The sequence below is a fragment of the Protopterus annectens genome, chromosome 5.part0 (assembly GCF_019279795.1).
Source record: "Protopterus annectens isolate FY-2018-M chromosome 5.part0, PAN1.0, whole genome shotgun sequence".
Classification (NCBI taxonomy): Eukaryota; Metazoa; Chordata; order Ceratodontiformes; family Protopteridae; genus Protopterus; species Protopterus annectens.
Window position 1 is genome coordinate 999,211,646 of NC_056735.1, and position 26,875 is coordinate 999,238,520.

General features: G+C 39.8%; 1 protein-coding gene across 2 annotated transcripts in view; it reads left to right on the forward strand.

Moving 5' to 3' along the window:
- The window catches only part of GRB7 (growth factor receptor bound protein 7), a 2,830,640-nt gene that overhangs the window by 2,387,478 nt on the left and 416,287 nt on the right, over window positions 1-26,875 (forward strand). For both annotated transcript variants that reach the window (XM_044072739.1, XM_044072740.1), the window contains 2 exons: window positions 7,181-7,330; window positions 23,181-23,291. In XM_044072739.1, the coding sequence (XP_043928674.1) occupies window positions 7,181-7,330; window positions 23,181-23,291 (261 nt within the window). The remainder of the gene's footprint in view (window positions 1-7,180; window positions 7,331-23,180; window positions 23,292-26,875) is intronic.

Genomic DNA, 26,875 nt, shown 5'->3' on the forward strand with positions numbered 1-26,875 from the left:
GGTAATATCCCAAATTGACTCCTAAACATGACCTGTCAGGCCTGGTGGAATGTTCATTCACAATTTCCAGACAGGCTTTGTCCCTGAAGAATGAAAGATACAGTGGTCATAAATTTGCAGAAAGGGGGACCATCAACAGACTCAGGAAACTGCAGACCTATAAGTTTGGATACTTTTACATGCAAAGCCATGGAAAGAATTATTGTGGACTCGATAAACAAAGACATAGGAAATCTTCAAACACTGGACTCATCACAGTTTGGTTTCATCAAGGGCAGGTCATGCCTACTAAACCTGGTGGACTTCTTCAAGAAGGTAATTAAAGCCATGGATGAGGGCAAAAAGGTGTGTTATAGAATAACTCACACATTTAGGCATAAATCCCTATGCCACCCAATGGATAGCTAAGTGTGTTATGGATAGAGCAAATGAAGTTAGGGTGGGGTTATTCTGTCGAAAGACTTTGGCTGAACAAATTTGCTGATGACTGCAAGCTGTGTGCAGTCACTTAATCCCTCAAAGATGCAGGGTCGTGACACAGACAAATAACTGGTGCCAGAGCCATGGCCTAAAACACAATGCAGAAAAATGTATAACTATACCTTTGGGAGGATGATCACCCCTGCAAATTATAACATTGGTACCACTCCCCTAAGGGTAGACCCAGTGGTAAAGGACTTGGGAACTCAAGTTGTCAGTAACCAGAACTTTGATCACCATGTGTTCATGGTAGTGAGAAAGTCATTCTGTATGGCACAACCAACAAGAAAGGGGATGGCATCCAGATCTAAGGAGATCATTGTACCATTATACTTAGCGATCATTAGACTAATAATCGAGTACGCTGCACCTTTCGGCATGTACCTGACCAGGCATTTGTAACATCTGGAGTGGCCACAGATGTTTCCACCCAAGAGTACAGGATATAAATAACATGTCATGCAGACTGCCTCAAAGTCCTGCCTCTGTACTTAGTCTCCTACAGATTACCGAGGGCCAATCTTTACGTAACCTACAAGGCATTCTCCGATCCAGTCCTGATGGATCTGCTACACATTCACAAAACAAACGGCAGTAGAATTTCCCACTGGAGGGACAGGTATGTGTCTTAGAGACTACCTCTTCTCTGGAACAGACTCCCCATTCCTATTAATTTGCTAGAATCTACTCTCTTAATTTTAAAACCTAGGAAGTTTTGTTTCACTACACTGTAGTGAGTTCCTGCTCAAAAGTGGATTGTGTTTATATTTCACTTGTGGTCCTGTTCAGCAGCACCTTTTTGATTAATCAGGATTATCAGTCTGTATTTCTGTTGTCAACTCCAGTGTGGAAAGTAAACTTTTCTAATATGTAAACTGTTCAGTAATTTTTTTTCTGTCCTACTAGTGCCATGCTTGGCCTGGGTCGTGACTGAAAATGGCCCTGTGACCAACCTACCTGTCTGATTAATACCACTTGAAGTGCTAATACCATTGAAGTCCTGAACAAACTACACAATTTTGTCGGTGAGCTACAGAGTAAAAACTCAGACTTTGTACACATGGTAGCAGGTGACTTCAATTGAGCTGATCTGAGAGAGGTACTACCCTACTATTATCAATATGTAGACTTTCCCACAAGAGGTGCAAGCATTTTGGACAGGCCATACACCAAGATAAAAGGAGCCTACAAGGCAGTACAACAACCTAATATAGGAAGCTCAGTCACCTTTCCTACAAGGCAGTACAACAACCTAATATAGGAAGCTCGGTCACCTTTCCTACAAGGCAGTACAACAACCTAATATAGGAAGCTCGGTCACCTTTCCTACAAGACAGTACAACAACCTAATATAGGAAGCTCAGTCACCTTTCCTACAAGGCAGTACAACAACCTAATATAGGAAGCTCGGTCACCTTTCCTACAAGACAGTACAACAACCTAATATAGGAAGCTCAGTCACCTTTCCTACAAGGCAGTACAACAACCTAATATAGGAAGCTCGGTCACCTTTCCTACAAGGCAGTACAACAACCTAATATAGGAAGCTCGGTCACCTTTCCTACAAGACAGTACAACAACCTAATATAGGAAGCTCGGTCACCTTTCCTACAAGACAGTATAACAACCTAATATAGGAAGCTCAGTCACCTTTCCTACAAGGCAGTACAACAACCTAATATAGGCAGCTCGGTCACCTTTCCTACAAGGCAGTACAACAACCTAATATAGGAAGCTCGGTCACCTTTCCTACAAGGCAGTACAACAACCTAATATAGGAAGCTCAGTCACCTTTCCTACAAGGCAGTACAACAACCTAATATAGGAAGCTCTGTCACCTTTCCTACAAGGCAGTACAGCAACCTAATATAGGAAGCTCGGTCACCTTTCCTACAAGACAGTACAACAACCTAATATAGGAAGCTCAGTCACCTTTCCTACAAGACAGTACAACAACCTAATATAGGAAGCTCGGTCACCTTTCCTACAAGACAGTACAACAACCTAATATAGGAAGCTCAGTCACCTTTCCTACAAGACAGTACAACAACCTAATATAGGAAGCTCGGTCACCTTTCCTACAAGACAGTACAACAACCTAATATAGGAATCTCGGTCACCTTTCCATCATGCTTCTACCAGCCTACAAACCTGCTCTGATCAGAGAAAGTCCCAAGGTGATGCAGATCAGGGTTTGGCATGAAGGGGCAATGGAATGTCTCCAGGACTGTTTTGAAAGTACCTGCTGGGATGTATTCAGAGATGCAGCCATGTCAGACCAACAGGTAAACATAGATGACTACACAGAAGCAGTAATGGCATGCATCTCAAAGTATGTTGATGATGTATCTGTCATCAGAAGTATCACAATTAGAGCAAAACAAAAGCCTTGGCTCACTAGTAAAATCTATGAACTCGTGAGGGCAAGGAATGCAGCACTTGGGTCAAAAGACAAGGAAGGTCTAAGTGAAGCAAGAACAAATCTAAAAAGAGGCATTAAAGAGGCTTTGAGGAAGTATGGAAGAAGGGTAGAGAGTTGCTTCGAGGACATGAGGGATACTAGGAGTCTTTGGCAAGGGATACAACAGATCACTGATTATAAAATCAGGACAGCTCAGTGTGAAGACAGCATTGAATTCCTGGACATGCTGAACTCTTTCTTTGGTAGATTTGAAGAGAAAAATAACTTGCCTGCAACTAGGTTACTCAATAACCAGAATGAGGGGGTGCTTTGTCTTAACTCCGAGGAAGTGAGAGGTCATTTAAAGGAAGTGGTCCCTCTCCATAAAGGTGGTGCCTCAACGGATCCTGGAAACTATCGCCCCATAAGCCTGACTAGCTTGGTCTGCAAAGCTATGGAAAGGATCATCATGGACCTCATAAATAAAGATATTGGGGACCTACAAACACTGGATCCTACCCAGTTCTGCTTTAAGGGCAGATCCTGCCTCTTAAACCTGGTTGATTTCTTTGAAACAGTCACCAAGGCCATTGACGAGGGGAAGGTGGTCCACACAGCCTACCTGGACCTCGCAAAAGCCTTCGATACAATACCCCCACTCGGGCATTATAGATAAGCTCACCAGCTTAAATATAAACCCCTATGTCACTAGATGGATTGCAAATTGACTCAAGGACAGAACCCACATGGTTAAAATTGCTGGAGCCATGTCAGACTCCAAACCAGTTACAAGTGGTGTCCCACAAGGCTCAGTCCTGGGACCTCTCTTGTTCGGTATATGTTTCTCGGAGGTACAGGCCAACATGAAAGGACTGTGGCTAACCAAGTTCACAGATGACTGCAAACTGGGCGCCATAATCGACTCTCCAGCTGACACAAGCATCCTCCAAAAGGGCCTCATAGAAACAGACAACTGGTGCCAGAGCCATGGCCTCAAGATAAATGCCAAAAAGTGTATAGTCATCCCCTTTGGCAAAAACAAAGTGCCCACAAATTACCACATAGGTGGTAATCCATTAAGTACAGAACAAGTAATTAGGGACCTGGGGACCCAAGTTGATAGCAATCTCTCATTCAACAACCACGTGGCCAAAGTGGTTAGAAAAACATTTTATATAGCCCACCTAGTCATGAAGGGATTCACATCTAGATCAGGGGATGTCATCGTGCCTCTTTACTCATCCCTCATCAGGCCCATAATTGAGTACAATGCCCCTTTTGGGATGTACCTTACCAGACACCTGCAGCAACTGGAAAGACCCCAAAAGTACCTCACCAAGAAGATCAAAGGGCTCAAACAGATGCCATATGCTGCCCGGTTAAAGAAACTCCAGCTCTACTCAGTGGGATACCGCCTGTTCAGAGGCGATCTGTGCCTGACGTATAAAGCCATGTCCAACCCGGAATTAATGGACATGCTGCACCTCAGAAAATCCAAATCCCATCGAGCTACGCTCGAGAGACTTGAACCTCAGCACTGAAATAAATAGGACATGCTGGAGGGACAGATTCATAACCCAGAGGCTCCCTTCACTCTGGAATAAAATGCCAGTCCAGGTTAGGCAGAGTCCCTCATTGACTCTCTTCAAGAGGAATCTTGATGAGTGGATGGGAGATCGTAGGTTTACCCCGGGTATCACTTCTGTGTCACTGTTAGACAGAGGCACAGTATGCTAACCTCAAAAAAGGGCATAGCAAAATAAATTTAAAATGGGTGGCGAAAGCCAAACACATTCTGGCTAGGCTTATAAATGCCCTAGGGCAGATAGCCTAGTATGAACCTATGAACCTATAAGTGAACCTCAGGAAGGCTACTGGCCCAGACAACATACTGGGTAAAGTACTAAAAGGGTGTGCAGTTCATCTATGCTCAATTATAACAGATATTTTCAACACCTCCTTTGCTCTAGAAAAAGTACCCTCTTGCTTCAGGGTAACAAATATCTCTCTTCCCAAAAAAGTCAGTCCCTCTTGCCTGAATGAATACAGACCCTGTCATGAAATGTTTTGAGAGGATTGTTAAAAGGCACCTTTCAGCAATTCTACCATCAACCTATGACCCCCTGCAGTTTGCTTATCAGGCAAACAGGTCCACTGCTGATGCCATATTGGTGGCACAGCACCTATCACTTGACCATCTAGAGGGAAATAACAACTACGTCAGACTGTTGTTCATAGACTTCACTTCGGCATTTAATACTCTGGTTCTGATGCAATTTATCGCTAAGCTAGTAAACCTAGGAATTAACAAGCACCTTTGTAAATGGATCTTACACTTTTTGATCAACAGATCACAGAGAGGACATGTGGAGGAAGTAACACCTCGGAGTGCCTAATTCTCAGCACCAGTGTTCATCAGGGATGTGTACTCAACCCGCTACTGTTCACTTTCCTTACCCATGACTGTTCTGCAAAACACAGCTCCAATTATATCATCAAGTTTGCAGAAGACAAACTATCATGAGCCTCATCAAAGGAGAGGACGAAAGAGCATACAGAGACAAGGTCAACTCTCTGATCATCTGGTGTGTGAGAAACAACCTAGACCTGAACGTCAGTAAAACAAAAGAAATCATTGCTGACTTCAGGAAAATGTCAATTGCCTGCTCATCGCTCAAGATTAATGCTGAAGGCAGTTGTTCGGACTCTGTGGCAGCCAGGAGTTTCCTTTGCTTTGTATTAATGGTGAAAAGTGGAAAGGGTTAAAACTACAAAATTTCTAGGAGTACACATTTCAGAGGATCTCTCTTGGACTGTGAATACTGGTCAGTTGGTCAAAAAGGCCCATGAATGTCTCCACTTTCTGAGAAGGCTCAGAAGAGAAAAGGTCTCACTCTCTCCACCTTCTACAGAGGAGCTATTGAGAGCACTCTCACCTGTAGCTTCACTGTTTGGCTTTGGAACTGTACAGTAGTTGAAAAGAAGAAGCAACAGAGAGTGCTGAGAAAATCATGGGCGCCAGTCTACCATCAATCCAAGAGCTATTCACAGCAAGGAGCCTTAAAAGAGCCCACAAAATACTTGATGACTCCTCGCACCCTGCACACGGCTGGTTTATTCAACTGTCATCTGGCAGAAGATACCACAGTATTCACTGTAGGACCTCCAGATGAACAGCTTCTACCCAACTGTGATGAAACTTATTAACTCGGACGCCAGCCCTAGTGACTCCACCACAAATTAACTTAACAGTGTTTTGTTTGGAATGTGCAATATTTATTTATTTACTTGCTTATATATATTTACATTCAAGTGCAATTGCCTGTTACTTGCTTTATGTAATAATACAGAGTGACAGTTTTAGTTCATGTGCAATAACCAGCCTTACCTGTCATACTGCTACTGTACAGTATTTATATGACTACATGGGGGGGGGGGGGGGGGGTAGCTTTTTTATGTTCTTGTGGAATAGTCAGTCTAATTCAACTTTACTTGATACATCTTAATGTTGTATTTGTTGTATCTCCTGTACTCTCATGGTGAGCTGATACTCCTAATTTTATTTAGGTTTACGCATGTGTTCCTAAATAACAATAAAGTTTACTTTGAATCTTTGAATCTTTGATTATCAAATGTAAAATAACTTAAAAGTAGAGTTAGTAAACCACAAGACCAGCTATGCCTCTGAGATGAATTTGTATAGACAGTTTCAGTCATGTACCATTAAAATTACAGTTTAAGTCTTGGAACAGAAGAAGCTGTGTTCAAATTCTCCTCACATTCCATACCTTTTTACTCAAAGAAGTTTTTATTAACATTTTTTTTTTCATATCTTCAAATAGCCTTGATGGGAACATTCTATTTTTTTCATTTCTGTGAAAAAATGTCTCCTGGGCTAATGCTTCAGTTGAAGAGAAACAAAGCCAGTGGGAGAGCATTTTTACCAAAATCAAAGTATCTGAATGGCAAAGCCCTCTTGGAGTACCTTAGCAGAATAGGTCATGCTAATTTCTACAGTTTTGAATATAATTTTTACAGTTTTTAATATTTCAGACAAAACTATTTTAATTGACTTTTTTGTTATAACGATGTTTTGAGTCAGAAATCTACTTTTTTTTGCATAGCAGAATTACATGAATTTGGTTTTATTCAAGTTTGAAAAACTTAGTATAGCAGAATATGGCAAAACTGAATTTACCTATACCCTTTTCACAGTGAGGTCATGCTTCCTGTGTTTCACAACTTTACCAAGTAGAACAGATTTAAAACTGCATATATTACATTTTTGCCTTCTTACAGAATCTCTACAATTCTGGAAGTAATGTTGGTAGCTGCCCAGAATTCCAGGGGTTTCTCCATTTGAAAGAAATAGGAAGAAAAGCCTGGAAAAGGTTCTATTTCTTCCTAAGGAAGTCTGGCTTATATTATTCAACAAAAGGTACATCCAAGGTAAGGTCATTACTTATTACGTATCTACGCATTGTCTGTTTTAACAACAGCATAATGAAAAGAGTTGCATGCAGAAGAAACTGATGTTAATATCTCAGTGCTGAACATTTCCGTTGGCTAGAGTCATTAAGTTTTAGAAGGAGAACTGAAATTTTGTAGAGATACATTCAACTGCTTTTTCAGCTGTAACCTCTAAATCCTTGCTGCATTCAGCTGAGTCATGTTTATTCACAAACTGTTAGGTGTCATGATTCTGTGCTGCATAATCCTGAGTAAGTGCATTAGTGAGAGTTCTTACCTGTGAAGGAGTCACACGTATTACCTAGTCATTTAGATAATTATTCAGTGACACCACTCGGCTTTTCATTTTCAGAACTTTAATGGTGCACAGAATACATACGCTACTCTTTCCTCCCTCCACCTAAACTTCTAGTTGTTTAAGGTATTCTTTCCCTTCAGTACCAATTTCCCCACCCCTTTCACTCACACGTAAACCCCTCTAGACATCAAATCTAATGCATTCCAAGTTCCCACCATCTTCTCCATGCAGTAATATGTTCTAGACCACTACATGTAGTTGAATTTTGTGATTGTTTATCTTAAATATCCCCTTTATGGTACTGTCTATGCCCCCATCTTTCTGTATAACCATCTCTTTCAGTTTTGTCATCTGTCTGCCTTCTGTTGTAAACTCCTCTTTTCATACTGTCTTCCATTTTGTACACTCCCTCCAAAAGAAGTCTTAGTAAGGCTAAATCAAATTAAATCACTTCCTCTTCTTCTTCCACAATGCCTCTCAGAAATGAAGTCCATATCACAAGCTAGGCTTTGATAGTGTCTGAAGAACCTCTACATCTTTACATTCTACTCCCATGACAGTCCACTCTGTTAGGTACAGCCCCATCATGTTGTAAAGTATAATTCAGCTTGAGAGTGATTTTGTTTTAATTGTTAGTCGTATGTATAGTATAGGAGAGAGTGCATCTTCTTCTATGCCCTGGTGCAAGTTCAGAATCTGCTTCAAAGCCTTGCTCTGTTGGATGCTAGGATAGACCCTGACATCATACCATTATGATCCTCTACAGCACTAGTTCTTAACCTTTTTTTAGATGAAGGAACCTTGCAGAAAACTATTTCTTCTCGTGGATCCCCTATAAAAATTTTCAACAAGTATTTAGTCAACAAATATATACAAACAATGTAAATTGTAAACGTGCGTAGTAATATAACTGTTTCAGTATATATTTTTTTTAAATAGTCTTAATGCAGATATCAAATTTTAACCCATTTCAATATTTTGTTTTGGTTGCAGTGACAGTGGAAAATCCACTTCTGCAAAGTATGTCGAAGGAAAATGGAGTAGGAACCTAAATGCTTTTTCACTTAAATGTAAATACTCACTGTATGTATTTATTTATTTTATTTGACATTTGTTAACTGGGTTAGTCCAACTGAGCCAGAGGCCCATTTCCAGTGGAGGCCCGTGGAGAAAAGTTCCAGAAAGTTTACAATATCATACAAGGTAACAGTTAATACACTTGTGTTCAATATTAAAGTAACAGGAGATGAGGTATGTACGATATAATACGAGATAAAAAATGATAACAAGCAGTACACTATGTTCATTGTTATAATAACAGAAGATGAGGTATACAAGCTGCTATTAGCCACATTATGTTCTAAACAAGAGGGGGTAAAATGCAGTAATGTGAGAGAAATTATGTGAGTACACCAGCAGAAGGTGAGTAAAGTGGTATCGCGAAATAACTAAAAAAACACTGTTAGATACAGGAAAACTAATGTAACGCTGTATGATGGACAGAAGAGGAGAAAGAAGAAAATGCCCTAGGAAGAGACGCAGAAGATGAGTAAGTGTGAGATAGTGGTCATGCGGGGGTTTGGCACGGGCAGGACATGGTCTTTAGTAGACAGTGTTTAAGTTCACGTTTAAACAGGTGCTACTGGGAGATTTCTCATGTACAGAGGGGAAGTGTATTCCAGGCGTGAGCTGCAGAGTACATATAAAGGGATTTTCCAATAGTCTTGTTAGGCTCATAGTTATCAAGAAGGAGTTTGTTGGTAGAATGAAGGTGGAGGCGGGGATTGTAGTAGGATACTAGGTTTGAGATAGAAGGGAAGGAAGTAAGGATAGCTATGAAGAGGATGAAGAATGGAAAGGCTGTTGGTCCAGATGACATACCTGTGGAAGCATGGAGGTGTTTAGGTGACATGGCAGTGGAGTTTTTAACTAGATTGTTTAATGAAATCTTGGAAAGTGAGAGGATGCCTGAGGAATGGAGAAAAAGTGTTTTGGTACCGATTTTTAAGAATAAGGATGATATGCAGAACTGTAGTAACTACCGAGGGATTAAACTGATGAGTCATAGCATGAAGTTATGGGAAAGAGTAGTGGAAGCTAGGTTAAGAAGGGACATGATGATTAGTGATCAGCAGTGTGGTTTCATGCCAGGAAAGAGCACTACAGATGCAGTGTTTGCTCTGAGAGTGTTGATGGAAAAGTACTGAGAAGGTCAGAAGGACTTGCAGTGTGTCTTTGTGGATTTAGAGAAAGCATATGACATGGTGCCTACAGAGGAGTTGTGGTATTGTATGAGGAAATCGGGAGTGTCAGAGAACTATGTAAGAGTAGTGCAGGATATGTACGAGGGTAGTGTGACAGTGGCAAGGTCTGCTGTGGGAGTGACTGATGCGTGTAACATGGAGGTGGGATTACATCAAGGATCAGCTCTGAGCCCTTTCTTATTTGCAATGGTGATGGACAGATTGACAGACGAGATCAGACAGGAGTCCCCGTGGACTATGATGTTTGCAGATAACATTGTGATCTGCAGTGAGAGTAGGGAACAGGTGGAGGTGACCCTGGAGAGGTGGAGATATGCTCTAGAGAAGAGAAATGAAGGCCAGCAGGACTAAGACAGACTATATGTGTGTGAATGAGAGGGAGGATAGAGGAATGGTGAGGATGCAGGGAGTAGAGGTGGTGAAGGTGGATGAGTTTAAATATTTGGGATCAACAGTTCAGAGTAATGGTGAGTGTGGAAGAGAGTACAGACAGAATGGAGTGGGTGGAGAAGTGTGTCAGGAGTGATTTGTGACAGATGAGTACCAGTAAGAGTGAAAGGGAAGGTCTACAAGAGAGTAGTGAGACCAGCTATGTTATATGGGTTGGAGACAGTGGCATTGACAAAAAGGCAGGAGTCAGAGCTGGGCGTGGCGGAGTTAAAGATGTTAAGATTTGCACTGGGTGTGACAAGGGTGGACAGGATTAGGAATAAGTATATTAGAGGGTCAGCCCAGGTTGGAAGGTTTGGAAACAAAGCCAGAGAGGCAAGATTACGTTGGTTTGGACATATGCTGAGGAGGGATGCAGAGTATATTGGGAAAAAGATGCTAAGGATGAAGCTGCCAGGTAACAGGAAAAGAGGAAGGCCTAAGATAAGGTTTATGGATGTGGTGAGAGAGGACATGCATGTGGTTGGTGTGACAGAGCAAAATGCAGAGGACAGGAAGAAATGGAAACAGATGATCCGCTGTGGTGACCCCATTTGCCACAGCGAAAGAAGCGAAAGAAGAAGAAGACTAGGTTTGAGATAGAGGGGGCAGGAAGAGGGGTCATTCAGAATGGAGTGGGTAATATGTAATTGAGGAAGTAATAGTTTGGAAGTTCAGGCCATTGTAGTTTGTTCAGGGCAAGACAATGGTGGAAATTGTAAGGGAGATTGGAGGCAAAGATGGCTATTTTGTTATATGTTTGTTCAAGTTTGCTGAGTAGTGAAGAGTGAATATTATTAAGGACGAGGGCAGTGTACAGTAGACAGTATAATAGAAGAGTCTGAGTTAAAGAGAGTTTTGAGGAAGGCGTTAGGAATTTCTTATTACCATAGAGTAGACCAAATTTCTGGTGCGATTTTTAATACATTGATATATATGTATGTCATATTTTAGTTTGTCGATAATGGTGCCTAGTAGTTTGGTATGAGATTCAGGTGTAATGGTGGTATTGTTGAGGGAGGTGATGGAAAAGGAAGATATGTGATGTGATAGTGTTCTTGGGAAGAAGAGAAAGGGTTTAATTTTTTTAGGGTTAAGTACAAGCTGATTGTCTGAGAGCCAAGTTTCAACTGAGGAGAAGGTGTCTTGGGTTAGAGCTACGAGACTGGGAATGCTATGGGCAGTGGTGATAAGAGTGGAATCATTGGCATATTGTAGGAGTGTTAAGGGGTTACAGGCAGAATGACAATTGTTAGTGAAGATATTGAACAAGAGGGGACCAAGGATAGATCCTTGTTGTTGACTGGAAGGAAGGAAGGGGGAGAAGACAGCTTGCCAACAAATTGACTGTTGCGTATTGGACAGGTAGCTTAAGAACCCGTTTATAGAGGAGGCCAACAATTGAAGGTTGGAAAGTTGAGTAAGAAGTTTAGAGTGGGAGACAGTATCAAAAGCCTTAGAGAGATCAAGGAATAAACAGGATACTAGCTTGTTGTTGTCTCGGGCCTCTGCTACTGTTTGGGATTAGGAGAGTAGTGCAGTGGAGGTGCTGTGGTGGGGTCTAAAGCCTGTTGAGTGTGAGTTAGCAGGTTGTTATTTAGTAGATGTTTAAGTAGATGGGTATGTACACACTTTTCCAGAATTTTAGAGATGGGGATAGGATAGCAGTGGGCCTGTAATTAGAGGGATCAGTAGAGTTTTTCCACTTTTGTGAAGAGGGATTGTGAGAAGAATTTCTATATATCAGGGACATGGGCTTCAGAAATGGAGTGATTACTAAGTATAGTGACAGGGTAGGCAATAGATTCTGCGGCAGTTTTTAGGAAGTGAGGGGTAGTTTTATCAGCGGAGGGGGAGCAAGGTTTAAGTTTAGAAAGGAGGGATTTAATAAAGGAGATGGGATCAGGTTTGAGGGAGTTGGTAGTAAAAGGAACTGTTAGGAGGTGAGGGAGGGGTAGCGGAAGTATTAGTGTTTTGTGTAAGTTGTTGGACAGTTTCTTTTAAATAGTTGTTCAGGAGAATGGCAGTTTCAGTAGCTGTATTATGTGGCTAGGGATTATGAGTTGATGGATTGTAAGTATTAAGGAAATGACTGATGGATGTCCAGAAGTTTTTTTGATTTTTTTTGTGGGCTACAGAGGTTGGAACAGAAGAGATTTTGTTTGTCTTTGTTAAGTTTTTTGGATAGGTTTCAAGTTCTTTATATCTTTGAAGTAGGATAGGGGATTTACTTTTGACCTAAGATTTCCAGATGCTGTCCCTTTTATACAGAACAGAACGGGTATTTTTTGTGAGCCAGGGGGCAGGGTTAGATTTTATTCTGATTTTTCTGATAGGTGCCATGGTGTTAGGAAATATCTTATTGAAGGATGTTACTGCCTCGTTGAGTGGGAGGTGTTGTAGGAAGAACCAGTTTATATTAGACAATTTGAAGGTAAAAGTATCAGGGTTGAAGTAGGTAAATTTGCAGCTGTCCTTGTAGAGATGGGCATTGGGAGTATGTTTTGTAAATATATGTATATAAATAGGGGGTAGTTGCTAACAGAGTTAGGAAGTGTGCCAGGGTTATGGTGAAGATTGGGACTAAAGGTAAGAATCCAATCAAGGGTACATCCCGAGGTGGAGTTTTTGTTAAACCAAGTAGGGAAAGATATCAGTTGGTGGAAATCATGAAGATTGAGACTATGGCTAGGAGATAACGTTGTAAGTTTAGTCCATTCTATGTTAACGTCACCAAGGATAATGGTTTCATAGGGAACGTATTGAGTAAGCCAGGATAGAATGTTCTCCAGGATAGGAATGTTATTTCCGGGGGGGGGGATATAGATGGAGGCTATGGCAAATTTCTTGTCTGGGTTTAGGTGATAATTTGCTAGTAGGATTTCTGCAGTCTCAAATCTGGGTATGGAAATGGAGACTGGAGAGAGATTAAGTTGCCCAGAGTAGGGAATGGCAACACCTCCACCTCTCTTGGTGATTCTGTTGGAATGAAAGATGTTATAGCCTGGAGGTAGGATTTCTCTGTTTGAGATGTGTGGTTTTAGCCAGGTTTCTGTCAGAGTTAAAACTGTGAGGGGACATGTTAGTAATCCAGGAATGCAGTTCAGTAATTTTATTTACTAGGCTCTGGATATTTAAGGAGAAAATAGTTAAAGATTTTAGCGAAGGAGAGAGGGAAGTGGGTGAGACTTGGGAGGGTGAGGTCTCTGATGTTATTTGAGGTGGGTAGAAGCAGGAGGTCCTGGGTTGGGGTGGATGTCCCTGTACAGAAGAAGTGTTTTCAGGAAGGTAAGTGTATGTGTCAGGAGTCTGGGATAACAGTACTTCTTGATTTTAGAGTATAGGTACAAGAGGTGTTTGGAAGTGTATTGATCTTAAAAAGGAGTGTAGGTGAGATATGAAACAGGGAAGGTGAAATGAGCTGAAGGTAAGTGGACCAGATGGTAGTATGAGTAATGGGGAGAGTAGGAGATGGTATTAAGTAGTTTAGAGGAATGAAGTATGAGGTAGAAGTGGAAGGAAGAGGAGAAAAGTAGCAGAAAGATAATGAGCCACCATGAATAATAAAAAGAGGTGTTAGAAAGGGAGTAGTGAGGGAGTACTGGGGATATGGGGGGTCAGGTAATGTAGGTGAAGAGGAGGTAGAGATTAGTTGGATGATTGTATAGGGGAGGGTTTTAGATGGGAGGAGAGTGTAGTGCTAATTGGAGATAGATGTGAGGAGTGTTGGTCTAATTGATAGACAGGTGATTGGTTAGAGGGGGAGGAAGAGGTGTGGTTTAGAGAGTATTAGTGTAATGAAAGTGAGGGAGTGTCGGAATGGGAGTAGGTTAGGGGAGTGGAGTGAGGCCGAGCGGAGCAGGTTGGCCCAACGGCAGAAGATAAGTGAAGTGAAAAAATATCAGTTTTCCTGATAGCAATCAGGTACGTTTGATTCTTACCAAAAAATTATAAGTGTAGCATCAGTAGTTAAGGTCCCAGGTACAGTGGTCAGGTGTGTTTGAGAGGGTGAGATGCACTTAACTGTAAACATTTTATTTCTAAACCCTGCATTTAGGTAATCTGCTAGGGCACACAGTGCTGTTGTTCCTTAGGTTATGCTGCCATCTGGTGGCCTAAGAGGGAATTGGTAATACACATAAAGTATGTAAAACAGAGGGTGAGACTAACGTTCTCTAGGCAGACCTTGCCAGTCTGCTTGCCAGCCAAAAAATGTTATATAGTACTGACAAAGCTTAACAGAAAAAAGGCAGTAGGCAAGCACCTACATAAAGTAACAGATGGGAGCTCTTCCAAAAGTTATAATATCAGGTAAATCCCAGGAGCTTGTTTGTGGGGCGCAGTCCAAATTCACCTAGAACAAGGCAAGAGGGAGGGAGGGGGAGGATCAGTGACATTCCAGTACCGAGTGAGATAAAGTAACAGATGGGTACTCTTCCAAAAACTGTAATATCAGGTAAATCCTACGAGGTTGTTTGTGGGGTGCAGTACCAATTCACCTAAACCCAGGCTGGAGGTAGAGATTAGGTTGATGATTCTATAGGGGGAGGGATTTGTTTAGTTAGACTAGATGGGAGGAGAGTATAGTAAAGAGTGACTATTTACCCCAGGTTTATCAAGAGGTAACCAGGACCAGCCTTTGATCAACTGGTTCCCTAGGCAAAAGGTCTCCACAGTGCCCCCCAAGACCACCCTGTGCCCCCATCCTGGTCTCCCTACACCATCCAGATTAGTGGAAAAGCTTCCCTGCTACAGCGACACCGTAGGTGGCCAGCTAGTTGGCCTATGCCTAAGGCCGGCTATGGAGGTAATTTGGTCTCTAATGTCTGAGGAAGGATCAGCAACAGATCTTCTTTATTTGTAGATAAATTATTCTTTGCTCCATCATTGACATTAAAGGAACGCAGAACCCATACAAAACCTTTGCTTAGATCCTGACTTGCAGAAAAATAGTCTTCAAATTTCATTGACATTTTCAAATGATTGATAATAATAACTGTAAAATTGGTTAAAACTGTAATCTTCATTTCTCTTTTCTGTTTCATTCATTCTGTCAGTCAAGGTATTGAAATTGTCAAAACAGTTTTCTGTTCTTTGCATCCAAAGATTAATTTTTTTCTTTTGGCCTTCTATCTTATTGTAACTGTCCAACACCATTTTGTGTCTTCCCTGAAGAGACAAGTTAAACTCATTCAAAAGTTGAAATGTGTCTGCGAGGTAACATAACTTCATGTGCAAATCTGTGTCTTTGAAAAATTGCACAACGTCACAGTTTTTGTTTGACAGAAATAATATTAACTTTATAAAATGTACTGCTTATCAGCTGTCTTTGATGCTTCATTCAAGTCGATACTTATACTTTTGCTTGTTAACATTCTTGATGTATCGTGCAATGTGTGCTTTCTGTGTTTGGTGCTGCTACTTTCATTTTTGCAACTAACTGTGTACGTTTGCCACCAATACCAGCTGCACCATCAGTACAAACTGAAACAGTCTGTGAATTTTAAATCCACACTTAAGAGGTAATCAGGCAATGCAGAAAACATTTCAGTGTCAGTGGTACGACCCTTCAATTCCAAGCAGTTTGGAAACTCTTCTGTTTCATTTTCATCCCTGTCTATATACCTAACATATATAGGTAGCAAAGCTTTATCAGCAATATCTTTTGATCTCATCTTATCGATGAGCATAAATCTTTGACATTTTCATTTTTATCTGTAAGTTGATGAATATCTTCACTCATCACAGTTATACGATTCAAAACAGTATAATCAGAAAGGGGTGTTGTTTTTATTTTCTTAGCAAATTTAGTACCCAACATTGTTTGGCATGCATCCAGCCTGCAAGGTATAATCAAGTCTTCTCCTATGGTGAATTATTTTGATTTTTCAGTATGAAGTGATATAAAAAATTATGCTTTAAGAGCCAACTAATTTCCTGTACCCTTAGATGTATACTTCATCAGTGCTTGCCGAGATTTTAACTCATTCTCATTTCTTTTAAAAAAACTTAGCTGACATATTTTGGTATTGCTGGTGTTTAGTATGTAAATGTCTTTTAAGTTTTGCAGGAGCCACGTCACAATTACAGAAATTTCTTAATCCACAACACATTGAGGATCAAGCTGCTCTTTGTGTGAATCCAAATGCAGTACATGAGGGATCATATTTATGTTTCTTTCTTTTTAATTCTGGAGAAAAGTTATTACTACTAGCATGCCTTTCAGAAGTGGACATGTTCACATTTGAATCACTAGTTCATGTCCGCAGCTCTTCAGTATTTTCTGTAGTAATTTCATGACTTGGTTGGTCTTCTGCACTGATATGTGTGTTCTCATTCTGCATTGGTATGTGTTTGCTCCTTAGGCCTATCCGCAGTATTTCCACTACTAACTTGTGTTTTTCTAAAGAAGAAATATAACTTCCGTTGTTTACTCATATTTGCAAATATCTGTAAATAAAGAAACACTATTTTTTAGAATCATGCATAAATGCACATGTTCTTTTGGATTCATCTTTCTGATAGTTTCAAGTGCATATTTATTTACATATCGAATTGTTTTAATTTACTGTTACTAAACTTATTTTTAATAAAACAAAATGTGTATGGTTGTTTTTTTTTTTTTTAGTTTGAACTCTTTAAAATTTTTTCAGCAAGAACTTAAACAAAATTTACTAAACAGTAATGACAAACATACCCATTTCAGTGTGAACCAACCAAGAAGGACCAAAAACTGCTGTTACTGATATCAAATATCCTTAACTTTGACTGCGACTGTGTACATGTACACCTCACATGTCTGATTGTGGTACAGAATGGTCTCAGTATAAAATACAGACCAGTCCTGCAAAGTAGCCACAGTAACATATACCAATATGCACACAGATGAACATTAGTCCTCACATTAATTGACTGTGTATAATGAACATGTACCATTAAGGAAAGTTCTGTTGATCCAAAGTTGGCAACTCACACCCACTTGGTACTTATAGCTACTTTAATGAAGTACATGTCACACGTCTGATTGTGATTTGTTGCACACAGAGTTGTCAGTGAAGCCACAGTGAAGTATCCCAACTGAATGTTGGTAATGCATATTAGTCCTGCAGACACAGATCAGTAATTGTTTACAGTGGTCACATAACAGAATGCAAGATGCTTTCATCCACAGGCAGGTTTCCATCCCCACCTAGTAGTTATCACACTTTTCAACTGCATAGATTTGGAGGGACAATTATAGATGCCTTCTTGACTGTTTACACCTCTTATATCTTTCATAAAAAATAATGGCGTCAGAATAACTGCTATTTCAACTTTCATGCAAACAGTCACAAGGTATTCTGACTTACTTTACAAAAAATCATATGAGTCCTCCAAAGCCAGAATAATGACCAAGCAACAGCAGTCTGTCATTTTATTTGCTGACAGCCCCTGTACCAAGCAATTTTATCTACAGTTACAGGTCGGACTGGTTTATCCAATACATCTGATGTGAACATTTCTACTCAGTGGCACTATTTACACAGAAAGACCTCCCTCAACAGTTCACTCACTTTTGCAGAGGGATTGGCATAATGCTTAAGGTCTTTGCTTCATAAGTACACGGTTTGGGGGTTGGCACAATGGTTAAGGTGTTTACCATACAGACACAAAGTACAGAGTTTGATTATCACCGTTGGAAAGCATGGTTAAGCTAAAAAAGCCCCTCTCCATGGAGTCAGTAGAGTAGTAGTCACCTAGGAACTTTTGTCTATGTGCACATCAGGTACTCTACTATAACAAAATAAAACAAAGTAAAATAATAGTTACCCCCCCCAAGCAAACTGCTGTCACAGCTCCCAACTTCTTAGCACAAGAAACCATGACAACAGTGGCAATAAAAAAACAATAAGTGACAAATTTTTAAATATTGTCCTTATCTTCTTAGAAAGTTGCTAGAGTAACAAATTTTGCATATTATTTTGCAGTACATTTTTTGAAAGATATGACGTATGCAGTTAGGAATTTTCTAGAATTTGAAAAGCACATGCTTTACAAGGTACAGATCAAAATATTGCGCAAAATCATGGAGAGACAGTTGAACAGTCAGGAGGTATGATTGCAGTACAATTCTCCAGTCCAGGAATCACACATTTTATAAGGAAAAGAACAAAAACATGAGATGTCCCCTCATCCAGTCACTCTGCAATAATTATAAGAATCTGGTTGCCTGCCAGTTCAGATTATACCTCTCATCCTGCAGACATCATTCTAAAACAGGTACAAAGGTTCTTGAAACTAGGTATATCTGGCCAAAATATCTGTACACATAATTAGCACAAAATTGCAAACACAGCATACAACCCAAATTTCTTCTAAGATTGTAGGGCACTAATCACAAATTTAAAACATTGAGAATTACAGATGATGCAGAAATTGTAGCATATTATCATCAACCAAACAGGCAGCATTAATTTACAAAAAAAAAAAAAAAAACCCTTCAAAATTCAATATCAGACCAGAAGGATGCATTAAGAATTTCTGTTGGTTGTTGGCTATTAAGTTCATGTCAGACATGGAAGTTAAACTGGACATAATTGCTAAAAAAACAAATGCAGTACTATTGTGGGGAGTGTGTACTGGTGCACTGTTCCCACTGTCAGTATGCAGATAATGTTTGGGTACCTGTTTTCAGAATTAAAAAAATGAGCATACACACCTGCAATACAAATGTCTGACACGAGGATCTCACTTCAGCCAAGCAGAAGTCTCCTTTGATTTGCAGATAAAAATTAAGATAAGGTCAGTCCAGATCACTAGCCTAGCTAAAGAATGGTAAAGTTTAAACTTCATTCAAAAAATCAAGGAACCACAAATGTTGCCTTTCCACACCTAGCCTAAGCTGAAAAATCAATTTAACTGTGTGCTCCATTCCTAACTCTCCACACACTTGGCTGGGTTTAGCAGTCAGTCGAGCTCCTCACCATCAATCAGCTTGTGTCATCATAGCAACACCCAAGGGGTATAGAAAGGGGAAACAAATTGCATGCTGATTGAAATGGCAAAGCAAAGGGAAGCTAAGTAGTTTATTAATGTTTCTTTTTTTAGTTGCCAGTCTTTTTAAAGTCTGGGCAAACTGGAATTATACAGGACACTTCTGAAATGGAGCTTGCCAACTGGGAAAATAATGAACAACGTCTTGCAGTTGAGAGGTATGCTTGTTCAGCACAGGGTCCTGCAGACTATTTGTGTCATTCTGTGGTTTATTTAGTTATTTGTTTTCTTTAAGTAAAGAAACTTTACAGATGCATTTTTTCGCTTAAAGAAACAAACAAATATACAGCAAAATGGCACCCCTAGCTGAACAACATATGTTACCTGTGCCAGTTAGCATACCGTGACTACCGAGAAGTTTGCATAGTGCCCCTGAGCTTGCCTAATATTTTTGCCATCCATTCATCCCTCTCAAATGCTCAGATGGTTCCCTCATATTTTTTGTCTGTTCCTGTTCCTAAAAGTTTTGGTTTTCTGGCAAATAACTGAGAATTGAAATCACTAAGTAATGACATACATTTGAATTGCAGACTTCTTATCCTTCAGAAAATGCATGGGAACAGAAATCATTTTATTCTAGCCACTTGCTAAGTTTAGAAAAGCAATATTTAAGATGTCCCTCTTTTTTGCCCCCCCTGTTATTTAGGCTTTGTCCAGATTGCTTTCTCTAAGTCAAAAATGTTGCAAGATAAGTGTCCGGCTCATTCCCTCCAGTAGAGCTCTTTTGAGTGCGTACCTTTAACTCCCAGTGGGTGTGGCTTCAACCTTTAAAACATGAAGTTATCACCTTACAGTTCTAACAAATACTCATTGACAGAGGTCATATATCAATACAGTTGTGTTTGCCATCATGTATGCTTCAAGATAAAATATTCTCATACCTTGTATGTAGCATGGTTTTGAAATTGTTAATGCAAATATGAACAGGCAATATTTGACGTCTAGCGGCGCAGTAGGAGGTAACTGCAGAAACGCCTGGAGAAGTCACTCGGCTGTAATGAGTTTACAAAATAAAGCCAAATGTGTTTACACCTGAATAAAGCCACATTTATTAAAACAATTAACTGCTTTAATTCCCAAAATGGTATTGGGAACAAAAACACATAATTGTGCTAATGTACAGCGGCTTTATTCTGGCACTACCATCTTTCAGAAAATGCATGTTAAATGCCTTTTTTTTTAATCGAACAATGAGCAAAATCATAACTCCTAGTGTAACGGCAGAGTTGAGAAGTGAGATCCAAAGCCTGCCCATCCCCTCACAGTGAATTGATTGGCTAAGTGTATTGAACTCTGCAGTGTCAGTGTAGTTAAACAATTAACTCCTCCATTCAGTGTTAATGCCAGTCTTCAAAAGGAGCTCTGTGGCCGTTGCTGTATTTTATTTTATCATTTTAGTAAAAAAGATAAAATAAAATAGAGACAACTTGAAAAGCTCCTCTTCTGTGCTGGCCAAGATCTACGGAATCCCTCATAACATTTTAGGGTTCCACAGAACACAGTTTGAGAAACGCTGCTGTATAGGAAAATGGATGGATGTCACTCGTGTTAAACTCACTGGATGGCTGATGAGTGAATCCTTTTTAGCTACAGTTTAAGCTGAAGACAGTACCAGTTATTATATACATGAATGCATTCATCAGTACATAAGTAACGCATGCCACCTTCAGGAAGTTCTGTACATGTATGTGCAGTGCATTGTTTCAAAGTTTGCACATTATCTGTGGGAGGACTGATTGTATAACAAATAAGATTGTGACTTGCTAGTCGACTGTTGTAACTAGAAACACAGTATGTTTTACTATTAATTCTGAAATGGCTGCTTAAAGTTGACATAGTCATCCTTTTACATGTTTAATTATCACATTCATGAAGACCACAATCTTGAAATTCAAAATTTTGATGTCATGATATTGAAAGACCAAAATACTGAAGACCACAATATCAAACTCATGGATTTGCACCCCTGCAGGACCCATGTTAACGCTTCTTCCTGGGTCCATACCTTTGCTGAACCCATGTAAGCACTCATTCCTGGGTTCACAATGGTAGAGGGATTTGGTATTTGAAAGTTATATAAGTTGTGATGTTTAGCATTTTACCTTTTCAATGTTGCGGCCTCAGGATTATGAATTTTAAGATTGTGGGCTTCAACACTGTGATAGTAAACCCTTTACATTTCTAGCAGGGTAAGATGTTTGTGTGAGAACAGTCTGTCAAAGGTCAGTTTTACATGGTAAATGCCTAGCCTTCCCATGTTCAGGGAATCATGGAGTGATTATATGTAGGAGGAGTAATCCTAAACCAAAGTGCATAACCATTTTTGCACCAAACCTCCATTTGCTTATCTTTTTTGTTTCACAGTGGTGGTTGGCTTCCCAAAAATTACAACAGCCATACAAGTCCCTTCCAACCTGGCACTGACCTCCATTAGATTCACATTAAACAAATACCAGCTCTATACCAGAACAAATCAGTTAAACACATTTGCAATGCCTTCTACCCTAAATTGTTGTACAGTGAAATTTTCTGTAACACACCAGAGTATGAACTGTAAGCCAGCAACTGTAAGTCAACACTCTCAACTCAGTACTAACCAGTCATCTTTTTAATATTTGATAATTAAAAACTTAGTTTTGTGGTTATATGCCTTACATGTTTTCAGTTAATAAAACCAATTTCTATTCCAGATACTAAGCTAGTAACTGCACACCCACATCCATAAGCAGTGGTATAGCAAAGTCTGAACTAGAAACCTACCAAAAAGTTCCTAGTAAGCAATTAACTCAAAATCCAACAACAAATATAGATTAATAAAAACTGAGTTATTTCAGCTGAAGTAAAAGGTCAGCCCAAAGTTTCTTTTGGCTACTCTGATAAAGGTTAAGATGTTACCTTTGATGCTGCAGTCTTCCAAAACGAAAACAATACAATGGATTACAGACTACCACAAAACTGCCAGGCTTCTGTTAGGTACTATTTCTGATCCCAAAATGAGGGATGACATGGTTACTGGACTTCTCTTATAGAGTCTGCCCTCACAGAAAGTTCAGAATAGTAGTGTTACTTTCCATGTGAAATAATTCCTTCATTGCAGCTTTGGATTTGATGGATGCAGAGAAGGAATTCCATAGAAAATATGTGTAGAAACTGATTTAATATTTTAGGTCATATGATGAAGTTTTTAATGTTCAGGAAACAGCACGAAGAGGTGCCGGTTGTACCAGAGTAATGAGACAGTGCACAGTGGTTAGTGTTGTCTCATGTGCTTGAAGGTTATGTTATTGACTAGAGTTCCTTCAATGTGAAGCCTGTATGTTTTCCTTGTATCTGGATGCTTTTTAAGTGCTGTAGTTACCTCCCACAGCCCAGGTTGCTGTAGGTGACTTTCTGATCAGACTAACCTGGAAGGATCAGTACAGAGTACTAAAAGATTCCAAGCATTTCGTATTGCACCGTGAATGGTCTCCAGCAGCATCGCGTTCAGATGATGGAAAACTTAACGGTAAATACTAACAAACTTAACGATAAATACTAAGTGAAGGGTAGTGTACTGCTGTCTGATTTTAGCAAGTAGTATAAAGGCAAAAAAGAACTGCCTGAGGTGCAGCAGCCTTTATTAAGTAAAAGGGCTACAGTCTACAGGGTTTTTCTGCCTCCATAATCAGAATTCCTTTGCAAGTTGAATAGATGTAACTTTCAGCACCACAGTACTATCAAAGCTGGCGATACTAATGTGTGTGCCCAAGCATTTTGTGACTGTTGAAGTATTATTAAGATTAACTTGTTTTTTATTTCTCTGTAGGAACCCAGACATCTACAGTATTTTGCAGAGATTGATGAATCTAGCATCCTGCTTGTGACAAATGCAAAAAAGCATTATAGTGCACCGACGGAGTTTGCGTTTTGTATAAAGGTAGGGTTAATCTTCAGTACTCAAGATGTGTCTTAAAATAATTTGGTGTAAGTAAACACATTCTGATGTAAAGTTATATAAGAATGAACTTCTATCTGCAGACACTGGAAAAACAAAATCCTGAAATGATCCCGGAATTGCTTTTGCTGCTTGATGAATCTGGGATACCCTCACACAATATTTTAGAGATGTATTCTAAGTATTCAACCGTGGTGGTGCAGCGGTAGCGTTGTTGCCTCAGAGCAAGAGGTTCTCCTGTTCGATTCTCAGCTGGAGTTCCTTCTGCGTGGAGTCTGCATGTCCTCCCCACGATCGAGTGGCATTCGAAAGACATGCGTAGAATGGGTGTGTCTTCATTGAAGGTTGGGCATCGAGCTAGCACCTCGGCACCCGTAAAAAATATACTGCCAGTCATTAGCGGACCGGAGTTCCGCTGTGGCGACCCCTAACCGGGAAAAAGCCGAAAGAAGAACAACAATTCTAAGTATTCAACATTTGGGTTTCCAAGTGTTATGGTGGTTTCCTGCTCTGTGGAAAACAGCGGTACAAGGGTTATGAAATTTTTGGTGAAGACCGTAAAATCACAGGGCTGTGACCAAAACTATTCCAGGATAAAAGTTAGATACACCACTTCATTAAAGATTAAAGATCAGTTCACTTTTAACCACTACGGTCTCCTTTCGTTCATATTCAGTATTTCAGCAGTCTGCTGACCCATGCTAAGAGTACTAGTAATGTGAGCTACCATTTACCATAGTGTACCTTCAGTGTATCTGTTTGTAAGCAATCTATTCTAGTGTATCTGTTTGTAAGCAATCTGCGTACAACACAACTTTAACAATGCACATTTTTTAAATCTCTGTGATGTATTTGTAACATTCAACACAACAATTAAGAAGCTTAAATGTAAGAAGATGATTTTTATTAAGTATACACAGCAAAAACGCTATTTTACTTCTTTATTTTTTATTTTATTACATTAAGAAAGCTTTTACTAAAGAGCTTCAGGTGACTGCTGACCAGCTTGCCAGCATAGAGATACTTCACACATTGAAGTTGAGACAGATGTCAGGTGAAAATGAGTTTATAGGTAAGTACTAGGCAATCAGTCTACAGGGCTTTACAAGTGTAGCCAATAAAACATATTCAGAAGTCCCTCTACAACCAGCAGAAGGCAAAGCAAGATGCACAGGGGGAGAATTTTTGGAAGCCCATCCAATGATTTAGGTTTATTTTGAAAGTGGTGAGGATGCTACTGTGCAGGTAGCACAAGATGCACTGGGGGAGAATTTAAGACTGCCCGTCCAATTATCCAGGTTTATCTTGAAGGTGGCATGGGTGCTACTGTGCAGGTAGCACAAGATCCACTGGGGGAGAATTTAAGGCTGCCTGTCCAATTATCTAGGTTTATCTTGAAGGTGGCATGGGTGCTACTGTGCAGGTAGCACAAGATGCACTGGGGGAGAATTTAAGGCTGCCTGTCCAATTATCTAGGTTTATCGTGAAGGTGGCGTGGGTGTTGTTGACCTGTAGAGGAGGTGCAGGATAAATTTAGATAAGACTCTGCCACACCAATGTGTTTAATTTATCTGTTAACGAAGGTTTAGGTCCTTTATCTGGGTATTTGAGGAACAGTTTGCACTGCAAATGAAGAGAAGGTTGGTCTTTTATAACTGTAAAGGCTAGCCAAGAGACTAAGAAAATACAGGGAGAGCTGCCAGTCTGTCTGGGTAACTGAGGATCTATAGGCCATTGATTTTTTTAGTAAGGAATCTCAGAGGTCTCAACTTGAGTTCTGTATTTTAGAAAATTCATGCCAAAGGACCTGAACTAATACAATATAAGTAAAAGGGGAATAAGACATCTTTGGATCTAGAAGAGATACCTTTGGAAATATGTTGAGCCAGAGAGAGGGATTTGTGAACTAATGTGGAGAAATGATGATGCAGAGATAAGGAATTCTTAACAAAAGTGTCTAGACAACACATGACAATGTCTCATTGGAGGGTTGTGCTGCCTAGATGGTATGAGGTGGAAATGTTTTGCTTATCAGAATGAAGTCGAGGCAAACTCAGACCTTGACTTATCTTTTTCCTTGCTTATTATACGGAGCCCCTCTCCTAACCAGCCTGTCCTCCTCTATCACCTCTAAACTAGAAAACTGCTACAACAAAATCTCTAAATTTGCCTCTAAATCTAAAAATACCACCCATCACTGCCTAACCCTACAATCCCTGAATTGGCTTGAACTCCCAAACTACCTAGACTATCTCCAACTCACTACTGCATATAGACTCATATTTCACCCAACAAAATGTCCCACTCTAACTGACATCCTTCCCCCTTATACACCCAACAGAGCTCTCAGATCTGAAAATCAGAACTTAATTACTATCCATAAACCTAAACGTCCTGCTGGCCAACTTCTCATGTCTTTCTCACTAGGCAAAAAATGGAATTCCCTTCCCTCCACACTAAGAACCATACCAAACTCAGAAAACTTCAAAACCCAACTATTCAAACACCTGTCCACTAAATGGAAATGTACCTGCCTTCACCTAACCTAATCAAAGGGGGTTCTCTCTCTGGTTCCCAAGCTCTACAACTCTCATAGTTATCTTCCTATGAGCCTATCTAAGCTGTCAACAATTTCTATGGCTTCTCTCTAAACTCTCAACAACTCCTACAGATACCCTCACACAGCCCAACCTTGTAAATATTGTAAATAGCATTCTGCTGTTGATGTGTGTATGTAAAGCGTATTTACATTTTCTTAAAATATTTGTATGTAAACTGTTTCCACACCTAACACATATCTGTTTTCCTCAAATGAAACTGTATGAATGAATTTATGAGTAACTATTCTATATAATATTATCTTTAATATTAACTATCAGTTGTATCTAAATTGTATAATGCATCTTGGAGCTTTTCTCCCCGGGCCTCCACTGAAAATGGGTCATTTTGGCCCAGTGGACTTCCCCGGTAATCAAACTGCAAATAAATAAATAAAATAAAATTATACTACATTCTTTTTCACATTTAGTTTGAGACTATTCAGGTAACCGTTGTTAACAATGTCTAACACATGTTGGAACAACTGAATCACTGAAGGAAAAAATAACACTCCATTTACAAACATTCTCAAACTTAGATAACCATAGACCAAGAGTGTGAACTTAGAAATATGTGCCTATTAAAACAGGACCCAACTCTGACCTGTGGTATACCACTGGTAGCATTCCTGCTTTCAGATGTGGTACCTATGACTCTAATCACATAGGTTCTTTCAGGCAGCCAGATAACTATCCACTGTACAGTATAATACTTTATATTCAGATTTAAAAGTCTGTCAGTACTTGTATGGGAAGTAGTGTGTAAGATTTTGTACAGATCTAGATATGTTACATGCCAACATACAAAATGGCACCAAAAGCAATCTGAACACTATTTGTGCATGGCGTTACTGTTCTAAAGACTGCAGTGAATACAATGACAGTTTCAGTACAACAGTTCCAAGCACAAAGTACATGCACAAAAGTCTCCTAATTTTGTAAAAAAGGATAGTTTAAGTCAAAATGAAT